General features: G+C 39.9%; 1 protein-coding gene across 3 annotated transcripts; it reads left to right on the top strand.

The window, feature by feature from the left end:
• Positions 1–6160: 6160 nt before the first annotated feature.
• Positions 6161–17424, top strand: cdk10 (cyclin dependent kinase 10). Of its 3 annotated transcripts, XM_029634102.2 has the most exons (15): positions 6161–6255; positions 7241–7475; positions 7936–8071; positions 12924–12996; positions 13202–13273; positions 13438–13540; positions 13890–13971; positions 14100–14167; positions 14415–14467; positions 14797–14866; positions 14960–15019; positions 15398–15521; positions 16435–16574; positions 16746–16798; positions 16888–17424. In XM_029634102.2, exons 3-15 carry the CDS (start codon positions 7982–7984, stop codon positions 16980–16982), a joined length of 1083 nt encoding a protein of 360 aa, XP_029489962.1. In that variant the 5' UTR covers positions 6161–6255; positions 7241–7475; positions 7936–7981; the 3' UTR covers positions 16983–17424. The 3 variants fall into 3 exon arrangements, with proteins under 3 accessions (XP_029489962.1, XP_029489963.1, XP_029489961.1); XM_029634101.1 differs by lacking the exons at positions 6161–6255; positions 7241–7475 and having other exon boundaries at positions 7542–8071; XM_029634103.2 differs by lacking the exons at positions 6161–6255; positions 7241–7475; positions 16746–16798; positions 16888–17424 and adding an exon at positions 15855–15907 and having other exon boundaries at positions 7524–8071; positions 16435–16557.
• The last annotated feature ends 1425 nt before the right edge of the window (positions 17425–18849 follow it).

Here is an 18849-nt window from a genome sequence, read left to right as displayed (position 1 = left end):
CTATCAGTGGGGTCTTGTCTGGCAGCGAAACAGTTTATTCAGCCTCATTTACTGCCTTTTAAAAAACATAGCTGATATGGCTGACTTTGTTAAATAAATGTGGTTTCTACTGACAACTGAGATGTACTATGGCATAAGGCCCTGGGGATGACGAGAAGATAAGAGGCAATCCCTCATTTCAATTAAGACATTAATGAGAGAGCTAGGATGGACTTGGTCAATATAAGTATTTCTTCAGCACTTTTGAAATGTACAGCAATAGAATGCAGAACATGGATTCAGAACATGGGCGTTCTTACAGTATTCTCCTTGTACACCAAGTCAGAACCGTGGGATAAATAAAGGAGGCATATAAGCAGACAATGAAACGTCTTACAATATATATTCGATGATTATATTTCTCTAAAACAGGCTATAGGATACATGTGCAGCACCAAGTCATAACATTAGGCTAAGTTATTTATTTTATTTATCTATTATTTTACCAGGTAAATTGACTGAGAACACATTCTCATTTGCAGCAACGACCTGGGGAATAGTTACAGGGGAGAGGAGGGGGATGAATGAGCCAATTGTAAACTGGGGATTAATTAGGTGACCGTGATGGTTTGAGGGCCAGATTGGGAATTTAGCCAGGACACCGGGGTTAACACCCCTACTCTTACAATAAGTGCCATGGGATCTTTAATGACCTCAGAGAGTCAGGACACCCGTTTAACATCCCATCCGAAAGACAGCACCCAACACAGGGCAGTGTCCCCAATCACTGCACTGGGGCATTGGGATATTTATTTATTTTAGACCAGAGGAAAGAGTGCCTCCTACTGGCCCTCCAAACACCACTTCCAGCAGCATCTGGTCTCCCATCCAGGAACTGACCAAGACCAACCCTGCTTAGCTTCAGAAGCAAGCCAGCAGTGGTATGCAGGGTGGTATGCTGCTGGCTGACCAAATTATTAGGGTGAGTGAGGCACATGGGCTACTAACAGCTACACAACATACACTTAGTACTACTATCTTAGCCACAGTATACATATCTCCCTGGCATATTACATAATTTATGCGGCAGCATACAATACATTTCTGGACTCACCGTTGTTGTGCTGTGCTCACTTGAACAAGAAGGTGGCACGGCGGTCCAAGTGGTGGGCAAATTTTGAAATTCAACTTTGTCATCAAAGTCTGACATTCTCTGGATTTCTGGTGCGTTTAAGACAACTGGGAACTCTGGGGAAAAACAAGGTTGAATCATGACGTCTGTGATCTTCTCATATGTATATAGTGTATTCTATTCTACTGTATTTTAGTCAATGCCACTCCGATATTGCTCAATCTAATATTTATATATTTCTTAATTCTATTATTTTACTTTTAGATTTGTGTGTATTGTTGTTAATCATTTTAAGATACTACTGCACTGTCAGATACTACTGCACTGTTGGAGCTAGGAACACAAGCATTTCGCTACACCTGCAATAACATCTGCTAAATATGTGTATATGACCAATAATATTTGATTTGATTTGATTTAGAAAGAGGCCCGAGTTCCCGACTTGGAATTCCAAGTTGGATGACAGTTCAAAACGTATTTTTTTCCCAGTCTCAGAGCTCGTTTTTTTCAGAGTTTCCGGTTGTCTTCAACTCACTGAAATCTGAGATTTCCCAGTTGTTTTGAATGCAGCAGAAGTCATGCAGGATGACAGCATGGACAATTTATTAAACATTTACTGACCCATGGTGTTGCGTATGAATGTTTATTCTTTTAAGCTTGGAAAAGAGACTCTTTCAGACAGATGTTTTAAATTCTTAAACCCAGACTTGGACCACACACCCTCTCCACTGAATAGCAAGCAGTGGAAGCAAAATAGTAATTGCTCTGCATTGCTTGCAGTTAGCCACCGATTCCTTTCAAACCACTCACTGTTGAATTTGCGATTTCCGACTTGCTGTGTAATGTTTATGTCCAATGGCCAATGAGCTCCGATACGTTTTATCTATAATTTCTCTTCATGTGACAAGGATTGAAAAGGATTTGCCAGTAGATTGTCAAGATTGTCATGATGATGACGGCATGTCTAGCTTCCTAGATAAGATTTTAAAAGAATGATGTTGACATGATCAGTCCAATCAAAGCGATGGTAGATATAACGTGATTTGACGTAATTTTATCTGTGGCCAATGACCTTGAGCCTTCTTGGATGGGTAATTCTAATGTAAATCTATGGCAGCACCTAAGGGGGCTTGAACTGCCTAGCTCTCCCTTTAAATCAAATAAAATCAAATGTTATTAGTCACATACACATGGTTAGCAGATGTTATTGCGAGTGTTGCAAAATGCTTGTGCTTGTAGTTCCGACAGTGCAGCAATATCTAACAAGTAATCTAACAATTCCACAACTACCTAATAAACACAAATCTAAGTAAAGGGATGGAATAAGAATATGTACATATAAATATATGGATGGGCCATGACCGACCGGCATAGACGAGATGCAATAGATGGTAGAAAATACAGTATATAATATCTGGGATGAGTAATGCAAGATATGTAAACATCATTATCAAAGTGGCATTAGTAAAGTGACTAGTGATCCATTTGTTAGTGGCCAATTACAGTGCCTTGCGAAAGTATTCGGCCCCCTTGAACTTTGCGACCTTTTGCCACATTTCAGGCTTCAAACATAAATATATAAAACTGTATTTTTTTGTGAAGAATCAACAACAAGTGGGACACAATCATGAAGTGGAACGACATTTATTGGATATTTCAAACTTTTTTAACAAATCAAAAACTGAAAAATTGGGCGTGCAAAATTATTCAGCCCCCTTAAGTTAATACTTTGTAGCGCCACCTTTTGCTGCGATTACAGCTGTAAGTCGCTTGGGGTATGTCTCTATCAGTTCTGCACATCGAGAGACTGAAATTTTTTCCCATTCCTCCTTGCAAAACAGCTTGAGCTCAGTGAGGTTGGATGGAGAGCATTTGTGAACAGCAGTTTTCAGTTCTTTCCACAGATTCTCGATTGGATTCAGGTCTGGACTTTGACTTGGCCATTCTAACACCTGGATATGATTATTTTTGAACCATTCCATTGTAGATTTTGCTTTATGTTTTGGATCATTGTCTTGTTGGAAGACAAATCTCCGTCCCAGTCTCAGGTCTTTTGCAGACTCCATCAGGTTTTCTTCCAGAATGGTCCTGTATTTGGCTCCATCCATCTTCCCATCAATTTTAACCATCTTCCCTGTCCCTGCTGAAGAAAAGCAGGCCCAAGCCATGATGCTGCCACCACCATGTTTGACAGTGGAGATGGTGTGTTCAGGGTGATGAGCTGTGTTGCTTTTATACCAAACATAACGTTTTGCATTGTTGCCAAAAAGTTCAATTTTGGTTTCATCTGACCAGAGCACCTTCTTCCACATGTTTGGTGTGTCTCCCAGGTGGCTTGTGGCAAACTTTAAACGACACTTTTTATGGATATCTTTAAGAAATGGCTTTCTTCTTGCCACTCTTCCATAAAGGCCAGATTTGTGCAATATACAACTGATTGTTGTCCTATGGACAGAGTCTCCCACCTCAGCTGTAGATCTCTGCAGTTCATCCAGAGTGATCATGGGCCTCTTGGCTGCATCTCTGATCAGTCTTCTCCTTGTATGAGCTGAAAGTTTAGAGGGACGGCCAGGTCTTGGTAGATTTGCAGTGGTCTGATACTCCTTCCATTTCAATATTATCGCTTGCACAGTGCTCCTTGGGATGTTTAAAGCTTGGGAAATCCTTTTGTATCCAAATCCAGCTTTAAACTTCTTCACAACAGTATCTCGGACCTGCCTGGTGTGTTCCTTGTTCTTCATGATGCTCTCTGCGCTTTTAACGGACCTCTGAGACTATCACAGTGCAGGTGCATTTATACGGAGACTTGATTACACACAGGTGGATTGTATTTATCATCATTAGTCATTTAGGTCAACATTGGATCATTCAGAGATCCTCACTGAACTTCTGGAGAGAGTTTGCTGCACTGAAAGTAAAGGGGCTGAATAATTTTGCATGCCCAATTTTTCAGTTTTTGATTTGTTAAAAAGGTTTGAAATATCCAATAAATGTTGTTCCACTTCATGATTGTGTCCCACTTGTTGTTGATTCTTCACAAAAAAATACAGTTTTATATCTTTATGTTTGAAGCCTGAAATGTGGCAAAAGGTCGCAAAGTTCAAGGGGGCCGAATACTTTCGCAAGGCACTGTATTTCAAGTCTGTATGTAGGTAGCAGCCTCACTGTGTTAGTGAAGGCTGTTTGACAGTCTTATGGCCTTGAGATATAAGCTTTTTTTCAGTCTCTCAGTCCCAGCTTTGATGCACCTGTACTGACCTCGCCTTTTGGATGGTAGCGGGGTGAACAGGCAGTTGCTTGGGTTGTTGTTGTCCTTGATGATCTTTTTGGCCTTCCTGTGACATCGGGTGCTGTAGGTGTCCTGGAGGGCAGGCAGTTTGCCCCCAGCGATGTGTTGTGCAGACCGCACCACTCTCTGGAGAGCCCTGCGGTTGTGGGATCCTGTATTTTCACAGCACTCACCTGATTTTCTCTTCTTTTTAAATGTTTTTATTGTATTTTTATTAACAACAAATCAATACAGGAAGTACATGAGGGAACACAAGTATATATAAATCATATACAAAGGACAATTGGTCTAGGGGGTACAATATCACATTACACAAGGACCTTAAGGGACATACATACACTTATAATTCAGCAGCTTTTTTGTTAGGAGAGTATTTAATTGTCTTAAAATATAGTTCAATTTCTTTTTGTAAGGTAAGAAAATGTTGTGTTTTGTTTGTAAATTTACATTTGTGAATATGAAATTTGGCCAAAAGAATAATTAAATCAATTACATAAAATTGTTTCAGCTTATTTCTATATCTCTCCATAATAGAGTAAAATCTTCATAAATGTGTTCAATTATAAATCTACTGATGTCTTGCCACAGTTTCCTTACATGAATACAATGCCAAAAAAGATCCAACACAGTTTCTGGGTGGTCATTACAAAAGGTATAATTAGAGTTGATGTTTTCCTTAAACTTCTTCATATAGTGGTTGACAGGAAAATATGTATGGACAATTTTAACGGAAACTTCCTTCATTCTGTTAACAACATACAAAGTTTTTTCCAACAGATATTATCAATAAATCCGTTCCAATAAGGCATGACATAAGGTATAGATAGATACAACATTCTGCTGAAACATGGTTCGTATCGCTCTGTTGTTGAATGGAACAACAGAGAAACAAATCCCTGATTTTCTCTTGTTTTTTAACGGCACGTGCCTGGTTGAGGCCCCCCGAATCCATCCAATCACGGCTCTAATGATGTTGACTAATGACGTGGACGTATGTAGGCTGGGATACGCCCCTATCTAAAAACGGACGCGGCTTTGGCTAACCTCGATTGAGGAAAAAAAAGACACGCAAAGGATACTCTGCTTGTTCAGAACAGGTCACGTGAGAGAGGCTTTTCTGTTGCTGAAGCTTAAATGGAAGAGGCCATTATTGTTAGTCACATGACATGATGCTTACTTTAACCCCTTGTCCTCCACTTTCCAAAATACACGATCAACCTTCCCAAATCATAAACATAAATGATTATTTAAAGGTATGCTCTGAGAAGGCTCATAGAAGACAGGCTATGTACACACTGCCCACAAAATGAGGTGGAAACCGAGCTGCACTTCCTAACCTCCTGCCAAGTGTATTACCATATTGGAGCCACATATTTACCTCAGATTACACAGACCCACAAAGAATAAGAAAACAAATCCAATTTTGATAAACTCCCATATCTATTGGTTGAAATACCACAGTGTGCAATCACAGCATTGTAAATTATTTCCCCTTTTGTACTTTAACTATTTGCACATCATTACAACACTGTATATATACTTACTATGAACTTTGACATGTCTTTATTCTTTTGTGAGTGTAATTGTTTATTTCACTTTTGTTTATGATCTGTTTCACTTGCTTTGGCAGTGTAAACATATATTGCCAATGAAGCCCCTTGAATTGAAATTGAGACAGAGAGACAGAGAGAGAGAGAGAGAGAGAGAGAGACCGAGAGAGAGCGAGAGCGAGGTGTCCTGTCTGAGTAATGCTCCAGGCATTGACAGACACACCAATAGACAAAGCATGGATATTTGCAGGTTGTGTTGACCAAATGTCAGATGGGGTCTGCAGTGAGCCAGCAAGCAAATGAGGGTAAGCAACCAGGCTTAAGCTCTTTATGGTAGTTATTTGTCTTGATTTTTGCAAATTGCACAATCATTAATTAATGTCTATGATAAATCTATTGTATTAAAATAATTACATAAATTGAGAGAGAACAAATATTTTGAACATCATTGTTTACTGTCAGTGGCCAATAAGCAGATTATAAAGTACTCTTGGGAGCAGATAGCCTACCAGTGTGAACATATGTTCAGTGTTTTCAATGCAAACCCATCCACCTTAAGTGTACACATCTTCTTTTTGATTCACTATTTTCTTGTAAGCTTTCAGAAAGACTTTTGAGTCAGAAAGCTTATGAGCACTATGAAAATATTATACAAAGTTACAGTTTAGACTACCTTTTTGGTTGTTGCTAGGGGACAAAAGACATTACTATTCTATTGGTTTTCCTTAAGTTGAAAACAAAAACATAAATCCCTGCAAATGTTTGTTTTTTTGGTAACGCTCAAGTAAAAAAATAACTGTAGTATTTCAGGTTTTCAAATATTTCAACAGTTAAAATTACTAACACATGAATGAGTAGATAGCAGCTGTTGTTACGAGGTTAATCTTTATTGTTCCTTGAATGATGCTCCCTCTAACACTCTTAAGAAATTAGCACAATCCAATATAAAGGTGCTTGCACTGATCGATCCTCAAGAACAAAACAGAGTGACACTATTGAGGCACGATATTCCATTGGTATTATTATAACAACCCTAATCACCCTTACTCATATCTACAAATGAAGACAACTCACTCAGATTCCTCACGATTGTGAAACCTTTGAGTGATACTTGAATTGGCTACATATGATACAGGGAGTTGCTGAAAGTATAAGTATTTTAGATTGAATTGCTACATTAAAGGCTGCCACATGTTGGTTATTTCACTTTCTGAAGAATATAACTTATAAATGCCTTAATTAGCTTTGAGAACTAAATGATATGACAATGTTCACTTCTTCATCTTCTAGTTATAGAGCCAAGTAAGCCAACCCCCTCTCCAGCAGAGATTTCGGTTGGTGAAACTTCCTCCCCCTCTTCATTCATACCCCCTGCCATAATTGTCACTGCCCCATCCAAAGAGGACCTCTATGCTCAGCCACCCACCAAAACTATAGAGGAGGCAAACAAGGAGCCACGACCTAGAAGGCAACCAATCTGTGTTGGTAGAGCCATCACTAACAAGGCATAACGATTTTGGAAAAAGTAAGGTCACATAAATACTACAGGCCTGCCATCCCCTTGAGCCAATGATTCCCTATTAATCTGTGCTATATGAGTGCTAGATGTACCAATTGCAGTAATCCATTATAAGAAGTGGTAATAGATATGTACAGATTTGAGGAACTGGTGCTTTTTGGATGCATTACATATATTTGTTGTAATTTTTCCCCAGCCTTAGAAAAAGTGGGGATATTATTGTACGATTTAATTTATATGAGGAATGATTCAAGTGGATATCGTCATATTTGTGGGGGGAAAAAAGCAATTTCTAAATAGATGTAAATACATTTCTGAGGGGAAGCTGATCTCACCGTCTTGAACCCCGGGAAAGCTTGTAGTCGTCCATTTAATAGCACGGAGTGTGTTGTTTCCTGCCATTCATACTGTTTTGAATGTTTCTGGACGTATATTCGCGTACTGGTCGCATTTTCTGTCATCACAGTACAGCAAAGGGCGAATGAACCATCATCTCGGGCGTCCAAATAACAATGGAGAACGCTGCAGACTCTGACCCGGACCCCATAAAGCTGAAGTCGATCAAGAACAACAGAACGTTCACAGTACCGCAAAAACACAGGGTAAGCAGCATGCATACAGTAGCTACTAGCTAGTGGGCATTTTATTGTTATGTGGGCCACGTATTCCTTAACAAATTACCGGCACCCTAATGGTCAGCAAGGATACATCAAATGACGCCACTTCATTTAGTCGGAATGTATTTAATACGATTTTATAAACTGGACACAAATACGTTGATACGATTGCAAGTCGGGTGCTTTGTCAGTTTAATTTGGAACGTGTTTGCAGAAAGAATGGGGTGTCAGTTATGATATGACACCTTGAGTTTGAAAAACTGTATTTTGGTTATTGAACTACTGTAAGTGAAGTGGATCAAAACCCCTTAACATAATTGTTGTTCTTAACTGGCTTGCCTGGTTAAATAAAGGTTAAATAAAACAAATTTACTACAGAAGGCAAATCATTTCTACAAAACCTTATATAAATGTTGATATTAGTTGGCATTTACTTCAACATGATTGTGTTGTGATTTATTTCTAATCTTTTATATTTCTAAGACTTTCTCTCGTAGATTAACACCCCTTTTCCATCTGTGTTGCCAGATCTTTTGGGGGGAGATGTATATTGGTTGAGAAATATATATATATATATAAGTTTACATACACTTCGGTTGGAGTCATTTAAACTTGTTTTTCAACCACACACAAATTTCTTGTTAACAAACTATAGTTTTGGCAAGTCGGTTAGGACATCTACTTTGTGCATGACACAAGTAATTTTTCCAACAATTGTTTACACAGACAGATTATTTAATTTATGATTCATTGTATCACAATTCCAGTCACAATTCCAATTCCATCACAATTGGAGGTGTACCTGTGGATGTATTTCAAGGCCTACCTTCAAAGTGCCTCAGTGCCTCTTTGCTTGACATCATGGGAAATCAAAAGAAATCAGCCAAGACCTCAGAAAACAAATTGTAGACCTCCACAAGTCTGGTTCATCCTTGGGAGCAATTTCCAAACGCCTGAAGGTACCACGTTCATCTGTACAAACAATAGTACGCAAGTATAAACACCACGAGACCAGGCAGCCGTCATACCGCTCAGGAAGGAGACGTGTTCTGTCTCCTAGAGATGAACGTACTTTGGTACAAAAAGTGCAAATCAATCCCAGAACAACAGCAAAGGGCCTTGTGAAGATGCTGGAGGAAATGTATCTATATACTCTCTACTAGTATTCTGATATTTAACATTCTTAAAATAAAGTGTTGATCCTAACTGACCTAAAACAGGGAATTTTTACTTGGATTAAATGTCCAGGAGTTGTGAGAAACTGAGTTTAAATGTATTTGGTTAAGGTGTACAGTGGGGCAAAAAAGTATTTAGTCAGCCACCAATTGTGCAAGTTCTCCCACTTAAAAAGATGAGATAGGCCTGTAATTTTCATCATAGGTACACTTCAACTATGATAGACAAAATGAGAAAAAAAAATCTAGAAAATCACATTGTAGGATTTTTCATGAATTTATTTGCAAATTATGGTGGAAAATAAGTATTTGGTCACCTACAAACAAGCAAGATTTCTGGCTCTCACAGACCTGTAACTTCTTCTTTAAGAGGCTCCTCTGTCCTCCACTCGTTACCTGTATTAATGGCACCTGTTTGAACTTGTTATCAGTATTAAAGACACCTGTCCACAACCTCAAACAGTCACACTCTAAACTCCACTATGGCCAAGACCAAAGAGCTGTCAAAGGACACCAGAAACAAAATTGTAGACCTGCACCAGGCTGGGAAGACTGATTCTGCAATAGGTAAGCAGCTTGGTTTGAAGAAATCAACTGTGGGAGCAATTATTAGGAAATGGAAGACATACAAGACCACTGATAATCTCCCTCGATCTGGGGCTCCACGCAAGATCTCACCCCGTGGGGTCAACATGAACGGTGAGCAAAAATCCCAGAACTACACGGGGGGACCTAGTGAATGACCTGCAGAGAGCTGGGACCAAAGTAACAAAGCCTACCATCAGTAACACACTACGCCGCCAGGGACTCAAATCCTGCAGTGCCAGACGTGTCCCCCTGCTTAAGCCAGTACATGTCCAGGCCTGTCTAAAGTTTGCTAGAGAGCATTTGGGAGATCCAGAAGAAGATTGGGAGAATGTCATATGGTCAGATGAAACCAAAATAGAACTTTTTGGTAAAAACTCAACTCGTCGTGTTTGGAGGACAAAGAATGCTGAGTTGCATCCAAAGAACACCATACCTACTGTGAAGCATGGGGGTGGAAACATCATGCTTTGGGGCTGTTTTTCTGCAAAGGGACCAGGATGACTGATCCGTGTCAAGGAAAGAATGAATGGGACCATGAATCGTGAAATTTTGAGTGAAAACCTCCTTCCATCAGCAAGGGCATTGAAGATGAAACGTGGCTGGGTCTTTCAGCATGACAATGATCCCAAACACACCGCCCGGGCAACGAAGGAGTGGCTTCGTAAGAAGCATTTCAAGGTCCTGGAGTGGCTTAGCCAGTCTCCAGATCTCAACCCCATAGAAAATCTTTGGAGGGAGTTGAAAGTCTGTGTTGCCCAGCAACAGCCCCAAAACATCACTGCTCTAGAGGAGATCTGCATGGAGGAATGGGCCAAAATACCAGCAACAGTGTGTGAAACCTTGTGAAGACTTACAGAAAAGGTTTGACCTCTGTCATTGCCAACAAAGGGTATATAACAAACTATTGAGAGAAACTTTTGTTATTGACCAAATACTTATTTTCCACCATAATTTGCAAATAAATTCATTAAAAATCCTGTGATTTTCTGGATTTGTTTTCTCATTTTGTCTGTCATAGTTGAAGTGTACCTATGATGAAAATTACAGGCCTCATCTTTTTAAGTGGGAGAACTTGCACAATTGGTGGCTCACTAAATACTTTTTTGTCCCAGTATGTATGTATGTATGTATGTATGTATGTATGTATGTATGTACACTGCTCAAACAATTTAAGGGAACACTTAAAAAACACAATGTAACTCCAAGTCAATCACACTTCTGTGAATTCAAACTGTCCACTTCGGAAGCAACCCTGATTGACAAATTTCACATGCTGTTGTGCAAATGGAATAGACAACAGGTGGAAATTATAGGCAATTAGCAAGACACCCCCAATAAAGGAGTGGTTCTGCAGGTGATAACCACAGACCACTTCTCAGTTCCTATGCTTCCTGGCTGATGTTTTGGTCACTTTTGAATGCTGGCGGTGCTTTCATTCTAGTGGTAGCATGAGACGGAGTCTACAACACACACAAGTGGCTCAGGTAGTGCAGCTCATCCAGGATTGCACATCAATGCGAGCTGTGGCAAGAAGGTTTGCTGTGTCTGTCAGCGTAGTGTCCAGAGCATGGAGGCGCTACCAGGAGACAGGCCAGTACATCAGGAGACGTGGAGGAGGCCGTAGAGGGCAACAACCCTGCAGCAGGACCGCTACCTCTGCATTTGTGCAAGGAGGAGCACTGCCAGAGCCCTGCAAAATGACCTCCAGCAGGCCACAAATGTGCATGTGTCTGCTCAAACGGTCAGAAACAGACTCCATGAGGGTGGTATGAGGGCCCGACGTCCACAGGTGGGGGTTGTGCTTACAGCCCAACGCCATGCAGGACTTTTGGCATTTGCCAGAGAACACCAAGATTGGCAAATTCGCCACTGGCGCCCTGTGCTCTTCACAGATGAAAGCAGGTTCACACTGAGCACGTGACAGTCTGGAGACACCGTGGATAACGTTCTGTTGCCTGCAACATCCTCCAGCATGACCGATTTGGCAGTGGGTCAGTCATGGTGTGGGGTGGCATTTCTTTGGGGGGCCGCACAGCCCTCCATGTGCTCGCCAGAGGTAGCCTGACTGCCATTAGGTACCGAGATGAGATCCTCAGACCCCTTGTGAGACCATATGCTGGTGCGGTTGGCCCTGGGTTCCTCCTAATGAAAGACGATGCTAGACCTCATGTGGCTGGAGTGTGTCAGCAGTTCCTGCAAGAGGAAGGCATTGATGCTATGGACTGGCCCGCCCGTTCCCCAGACCTGAATCCAATTGAGCACATCTGGGACATCATGTCTCGCTCCATCCACCAACGCCACTTTGTACCACAGACCGTCCAGGAGTTGGCAGATGCTTTAGTCCAGGTCTGGGAGGAGATCCCTCAGGAGACCATCCACCACCTCATCAGGAGCATGCCCAGGCATTATAGGGAAGTCATACAGGCACGTGGAGGCCACACACATTACTGAGCCTCATTTGGACTTGTTTTAAGGACATTACATTAGTTGGATCAGCCTGTAGTATGGTTTTCCACTTTCATTTTGAGTGTGACTCCAAATCCAGACCTTCATGGGTTGCTAAATTTAATTTCCATTGATAATTTTTGTGTGATTTTTGTTGTCAGCACATTCAACTATGTAAAGAAAAATGATTTAATAAGAATATTTCATTCATTCAGATCTATGATGTGTTATTTTAGTGTTCCCTTTATTTTTTTTGAGCAGTGTATATATATATATGTGTGTGTATACATATGTGTGTGTGTATATAATATATGTATCTCTGTGTGTGTGATATATATTAAAGAAGAAAAACACATCTATGCCTAAAATATTAACTTTCAGTTTTCATTTGACACCAAATTTGATATGCTCCTATAAACTGCACATGTTGGTGCTCATGGGTCCTTTACAAGGAAATGACATCTGTTGAGTTGCCAAAATGATAAAGCTTTATAGCAAAACTTTAAAAGCTACATTGTCATACCTTTCCCCACATTTTATGTATAAAGAAATGTTGCAATGTCATTAGCAATAATTGCAAAGGAGTTGATCAATTATTGAAAAAGCATGCATTTCCTCTCTTCTGTCAGTTTGGGAACTGTAGGAGTGTGAAAGAATTTGAGAAACTGAACCGAATCGGCGAGGGAACATATGGAATTGTGTGTAAGTTAACCTTGATCTGTTAACACAGGATTGGCGGCTGTTCTTAGAAAGAGATTATTAGATGGTGTAATTCACAGTACTGTCCAGAGCAACACAGATTAGGCCTACGCATAGGCCTTATTTAATTACCGGTAAGAACACTTCATACTGTACAACTGTCTAAGTGCCTGTAAGCCTAGGTTAAAACACTGTATCCCATTCACAGACAGAGCTCGAGACACCAGGTCTGATGATATTGTAGCCCTGAAGAAGGTCCGGATGGACAAGGAAAAGGATGGTAGGCTTACAGCTGGTTTCTCAGCCACTTGCCTTGCTTCAGTTGCTTTTAGCAAAGTATACAATAGTTTTCAGACATTTCCATCATATTATTATGTTATCTCTGTTATTTATGGCCTTTGTTATGTTCTGTGTTTGTTTGACTTGGTGTTGTTCTACACACAGGGATCCCTATCAGTAGTCTGAGAGAGATTACCCTGTTGCTCAAACTCAGACACCCCAACATAGTGGAGTTAAAGGAGGTGGTGGTGGGAAGTCACCTGGAGAGGTGACAGCGTATACTCCTCACAGTACACTCCTCACAGTACACTCCTCACAGTACACACACACACATCCCCTCTAATTATACTGGAACCCTTATTCAATATGCAATGATAACATCTTCAGAAATGATTAAGCCTAGACCTACTCTTTCTTAACAGATTTGTTCACATACTTTTATTTAATGCTTGTGTAACAGTTTACAATTTTACATTAAGTTTTCATTTCTACAGTAACTCAACTTTGTTGTTCCATAGTATTTTAGTTTGGGTGTATTCAGTATTTACCTGTCCCATCTTGGTTGACTGTATTCAGTAGCCTACTCATCAGTAATTGACCTGTGTGTCTCTGCTCAGTCTCTTCCTAGTTATGAGTTACTGTGAGCAGGACCTGGCCAGTCTGCTGGAAAACATGCCAACACCGTTCTCAGAGGCACAGGTACAACAGTGAAAAGTATTATGTATTAATGTCCTCTTGTCTTGTTCTTCTACTGTCTTGACATTACACAACATTGATTATTTTCGAGAACTGTGTGTTGAAATGTCTCACTTTCTTTTCTCCTTCAGGTGAAGTGTATAGCTCTGCAGCTGCTGAGAGGTCTGGATTATCTTCACCTCAACTTTATTCTGCACAGGTCAGAGACGTTCACTGTCAGGCTCCATATCTCAGACTTGTGCTGTTATTTAGGATGGAATCTCCAGGATGGAATATCCAGCCTGTTGTGGGATATATTTATTTGATTGTAATAATGGATCTGAATTCTGTAATGAATTTGTAATGTGTACTCTTGAGTGCAATTTTTCAATGTTTAGACGGTAGTGGTCTTTTAGTTTGCTGTGATTCGTATGGTTACTTTATTAAATGTCATGACTATGTGGCAGGGATCTGAAGGTGTCCAATCTGCTGATGACAGACAAAGGCTGTGTAAAGATTGGTGAGTCATCACCATACAACCGCTGTGCTCCTGGATTACGTCTGTATGCATGACCTGTACTACGCATGTCCTTTCCCTGAACAACAATACCTCAATGATTTTAAATTTGCACTGTTGTAAACAAAATGCTTTAATTGTACTGTTTTCACTTCTGATAGTGAATGTTTTACATACTGTAACATGCATAACAATTAGCAATGTGCAGAACAATTATTTTGACATAGTTTATAACCAGTTTACAGCATTATTCAACAGCTGTCGGTTATTGTGTGTGTAAAAACATGCTTCTGTCGATGGTTGATTGTGCTAATGTTTCCCTCTCTGTCCAGCTGACTTTGGCTTGGCACGTTGCTACGGTATCCCCCTACAGCCTATGACGCCCCGGGTGGTGACATTGTGGTGAGTCAGTCCTTTAACCTCAACTTTCTCCTCGGGCACTGATAACTAACCCTCCCTGAGCCTCATCAGCTCCTGTTATTTCTCTCGCTCCAGGTATAGAGCCCCAGAGCTCCTCCTAGGGACCAAGACTCAGACCACAGCCTTAGACATGTGGTAATTTGTTTTAAGTCTCTACTTTGTCCATACACATAAGATACATGGGTCACAGATCCTTTTAAACTTATTTAGAGTTTTGTCACTATCACAGAGCTCCCTCTCTTCCAAACAAGCTTTAACATACAGAAAGAGTTGTCTATGTCATGTATGTAGTTGTCTCCTTTCAGTTAGTGAACTTTACTCTGTTCCAAATAGGATCCTCTCTGTTCTAAGTAGGATTTTCTCTGTTCTAAATATGATCCAATCCTCTGTTCTAGCAGAGAATCTCCCATCCCATCTCTACATCAACCCTCCAGAGAGTATTTTCATGGCACAGTCACCAATGTTTATTACCATACCATTTGTATGAACATACTGTATCTCATATTTATCCAGGGCGGTGGGCTGCATCCTGGCTGAGCTGCTTGCACATAAACCTCTGCTGCCAGGGGGTTCTGAGATCCAACAGGTGGACCTCATAGTGCAACTGTTGGGTACCCCTAATGAAAACATCTGGCCGGTAATGAATGTCTCCTAGTGCTGAGCGATAAACCAAAATGTTTTTATTTTTTTATTGTATTTTTATAGACTAATTGACCTACATGGGTTCAATTTGAATTCCATTTAATTCAGGGGTTTTCTGTGAGCTCAATGCGCACATTGCGCTGCAGTTTCTCTAGAGATAAATCAGATCATGCCCAAACTGTGTGACGTAGTAGGGAGTTGTAGTTTCCAACAGGCCAATATTCTACATAGTTTAGTGCAGAAAACTTGATCATTAACTACAATGACCATAATCCATCACGTGGCTACTTGTCCGGTCTGTGTTTCTTTTATGCCTGCTACATAAAAGACAGAAGAATGCACGATCAAGAAGGGATACATAGAGAGCAGTTGCTTCGTGAGGTATTGCCTTATTTACTTTGAAGAACTACTAAAATAGTGATTTTGTCAGACAGCTTAGGCAACAGATCTATAGAGATGAGATGATGACTTGGAATGAAATAAGTCATCAAATAAAACAAATGTAATATACACAACAACTGAAATAGTTGATTAAAGTAATGTGTATAATGATGGTTAATAAGCAGTGGTGAGCAGTCACTACCATGATAATATTTTTATTCATTGTTTTATTTTGTGTTATAGCATTCAACCCACATAATGCATAGGGAATTTAATGTCTAAAAAACATTTTCAAATTGAAAATTGTTTTATAATCTAACCAAAACCGACCCCAAATCAAACCAATCGCTCAGTATTACTTTCTCCTAAACGATCACAGAATTTAGGATTTTACCATATCATAAATTTAATTTGAGTCACTTTAATGTTGATTAATTTTACAATCTGCAACAACCAAATGATAGTAGTGTCTCCTCAAAAAAGGATATTGTTGGTTAACCCCTGTCTGTTGTGTTAAAATTTTGCAGGGCTTCACTCGTCTTCCCCTAGTTGGACAGTACAGTTTGAGGAAACAACCATACAACAATTTGAAGAATAAGTTCACCTGGTTGTCTGATGCAGGGCTGCGTTTACTCAACCTTCTCTTCATGTACAATCCTCTACGCAGGTAACTACCAAATAACAAACCTGCTCAGCATTATAAATGCATACATGCATACATGAAGAAACCTGTATACAGTTCTACACATTGCATCATTCACATATTTACTTCCGTTAACACATGTGCAGTATACTTCCTTTCACTCCTCCATGGCTCACAAGTATTTGTCTCTCTTAGGGCCACAGCTAAGGACTGCTTGGAGAGTTCCTACTTTAAGGAGAAACCTTTGCGTAAGTGTGGCTATATGGGTTATATGACAGAAATGATTGGATCAGTGTTTGTGAAATTAAAGAAGTGATTAAGGTCTCTCTCTTTTTAGCTTGTGAGGCTGACCTGATGCCAACCTTCCCTCATCATCGCAATAAAAGGGCAGCCCCAGCTGTAGAGAGCCAATCAAAACGCAATAAAGTGTAACTTCATTAACATCCTTGATCGCAGTTTAAATAAATGAATGAATATCTTAATGTTTACTACTACACAGATTATGCACCTGGTTGTAAAAATGTGTTATCATAGAATGCATGTACCTAGCAGTAATTATCCAAATCAATGGGGTGATGGTAGTATTCAAGCTTTCAAGTATTCCACAGTTCAGTCCTCAGTTACTGCTTACAAAATCCTATTTCTTTCACTGTGTGTCTGATGAATATCCAAAAGTATATGATTAACATGCATAAGTTAAATTTAATTCACCAATGTTGCTTTGTTTTTTGAATGGATGTTGGTTAACCTTTGGCAGGTTCAAGTAACCAATAGGATTTGGTTTGCTGTATTCATGTACATAGACATTTTTTATCCCATGAAATTCAATGAATATTGTAGTTTTAGTTTTTAATAAACAGCTTTTTCAAATTAATGTGTGTGGAAAGTTTAGTTACATCAATTGGAAAGGCAGCACATGTATCTGTTTTAAATTACCTGATTCAAAACTTGTGGACTAAAATATGGGTAGAAATGAATAAAGGTTGTAGTCTTAGCCAGTGATCTGCTATATACAGTCAAGGTCAGAAGTTTACATACACTTAGGTTGGAGTCATTAAAACGAGTTTTTCAACCACTCTACAAATTTGTTAACTACAGTTTGGCAAGTCGGTAAGGACATCTACTTTGTGCATAACACAAGTAATTTTTCCAACAATTGTTTACAGATGATTTCACTATCACAATTCCAGTGGGTCAGAAGTTTACTGTGACCGTGCCATTAAACAGCTTGGAGAATAATAATGATGTCATGGCTTCAGAAAATTCTGATAGGCTAATTGACATGAGTCAATGAGAGGTGTACCTCTCATTGAGAGGTAGCCCTCCACAAGTCTGGTTCATCCTTGGGAGCAATTTCCAAACGCCTGAAGGTACCACATTCATCTGTACAAACAATAGTACGCAAGTATAAATACCATGGGCCCACGCAGCCGTCATACCACTCACAAAGGAGATGCGTTCTGTCTCCTAGAGATGAACGTACTTTGGTGTGAAAAGTGCAAATCAATCCCAGAACAACAGCAAAGATGCTGGAGGAAACCGGTACAGACTGAAACCGGTACAGAAGTATCTATAGCCACAGTAAAATGAGTCCTCTGGTCTGATGAAACAAAAATAGAACTGTTTGGCCGTAATGCCCATCATTATGTTTGGAGAAAAAGGGGGTGGCTTGCAAGCCGAAGAACACCATCCCAACTGTGACGCACAGGTAGGCGGCGCTTTGCTGCAGAAGAGACTGGTGCACTTCACAAAATAGATGGCATCATGAATGAAAATTATCTGGATATATTGAAGCAATATCTCAAGACATCAGTCAGGAAGTTAAAGTTTGGTTGCAAATGGGTCTTCCAAATGGACAATGACCCCAAGCATACTTCCAAAGTTGTGGCAAAATGGCTTAAGGACAACAAAGTCAAGGTATTGGAGTGGCATCACAAAGCCCTGACCTCAGTCCCAAAGAAAATGTGTGGGCAGAACTGAAAAAGCGTGTGCGAGCAAGGAGGCCTACAAACCTGACTTAGTTACACCAGCTCTGTCAGGAGGAATGGGACAAAATTCACCAAATTTATTGTGGGAAGCTTGTAGAAGGCTACCCAAAACGTTTGACCCAAGTTAAACAATTTTAAGACAATGCTACCAAATACTAATTGAGTGTATGTAAACCTTTAACCCACTGGGAATGTGATGAAAGAAACAAAAGCTGAAATAAATCACTACTATTATTCTGACATTTCACATTCTTAAAATAAAGAGGTGATCCTAACTGACCTATAATAGGGAATTTTTACTAGGATTAAAT

Source organism: Oncorhynchus nerka, linkage group LG25, assembly GCF_034236695.1.
Source record: "Oncorhynchus nerka isolate Pitt River linkage group LG25, Oner_Uvic_2.0, whole genome shotgun sequence".
NCBI lineage: Eukaryota > Metazoa > Chordata > Actinopteri > Salmoniformes > Salmonidae > Oncorhynchus > Oncorhynchus nerka.
Note: the sequence above shows the minus strand (reverse complement) of the source record. Positions and strands in the feature narration are given on the sequence as shown.

What these genes read in the sequence shown, in the direction of transcription:
- cdk10 (XM_029634102.2), top strand. Translation starts at nt 7,982, where the DNA reads ATGGAGAACGCTGCAGACTCTGACCCGGACCCCATAAAGCTGAAGTCG. An exon ending in CAGTACCGCAAAAACACAGG is followed by an intron (nt 8,072 to 12,923) that starts GTAAGCAGCATG and finishes CTCTTCTGTCAG; the next exon opens with TTTGGGAACTGTAGGAGTGT. An exon ending in GATGGACAAGGAAAAGGATG is followed by an intron (nt 13,274 to 13,437) that starts GTAGGCTTACAG and finishes TTCTACACACAG; the next exon opens with GGATCCCTATCAGTAGTCTG.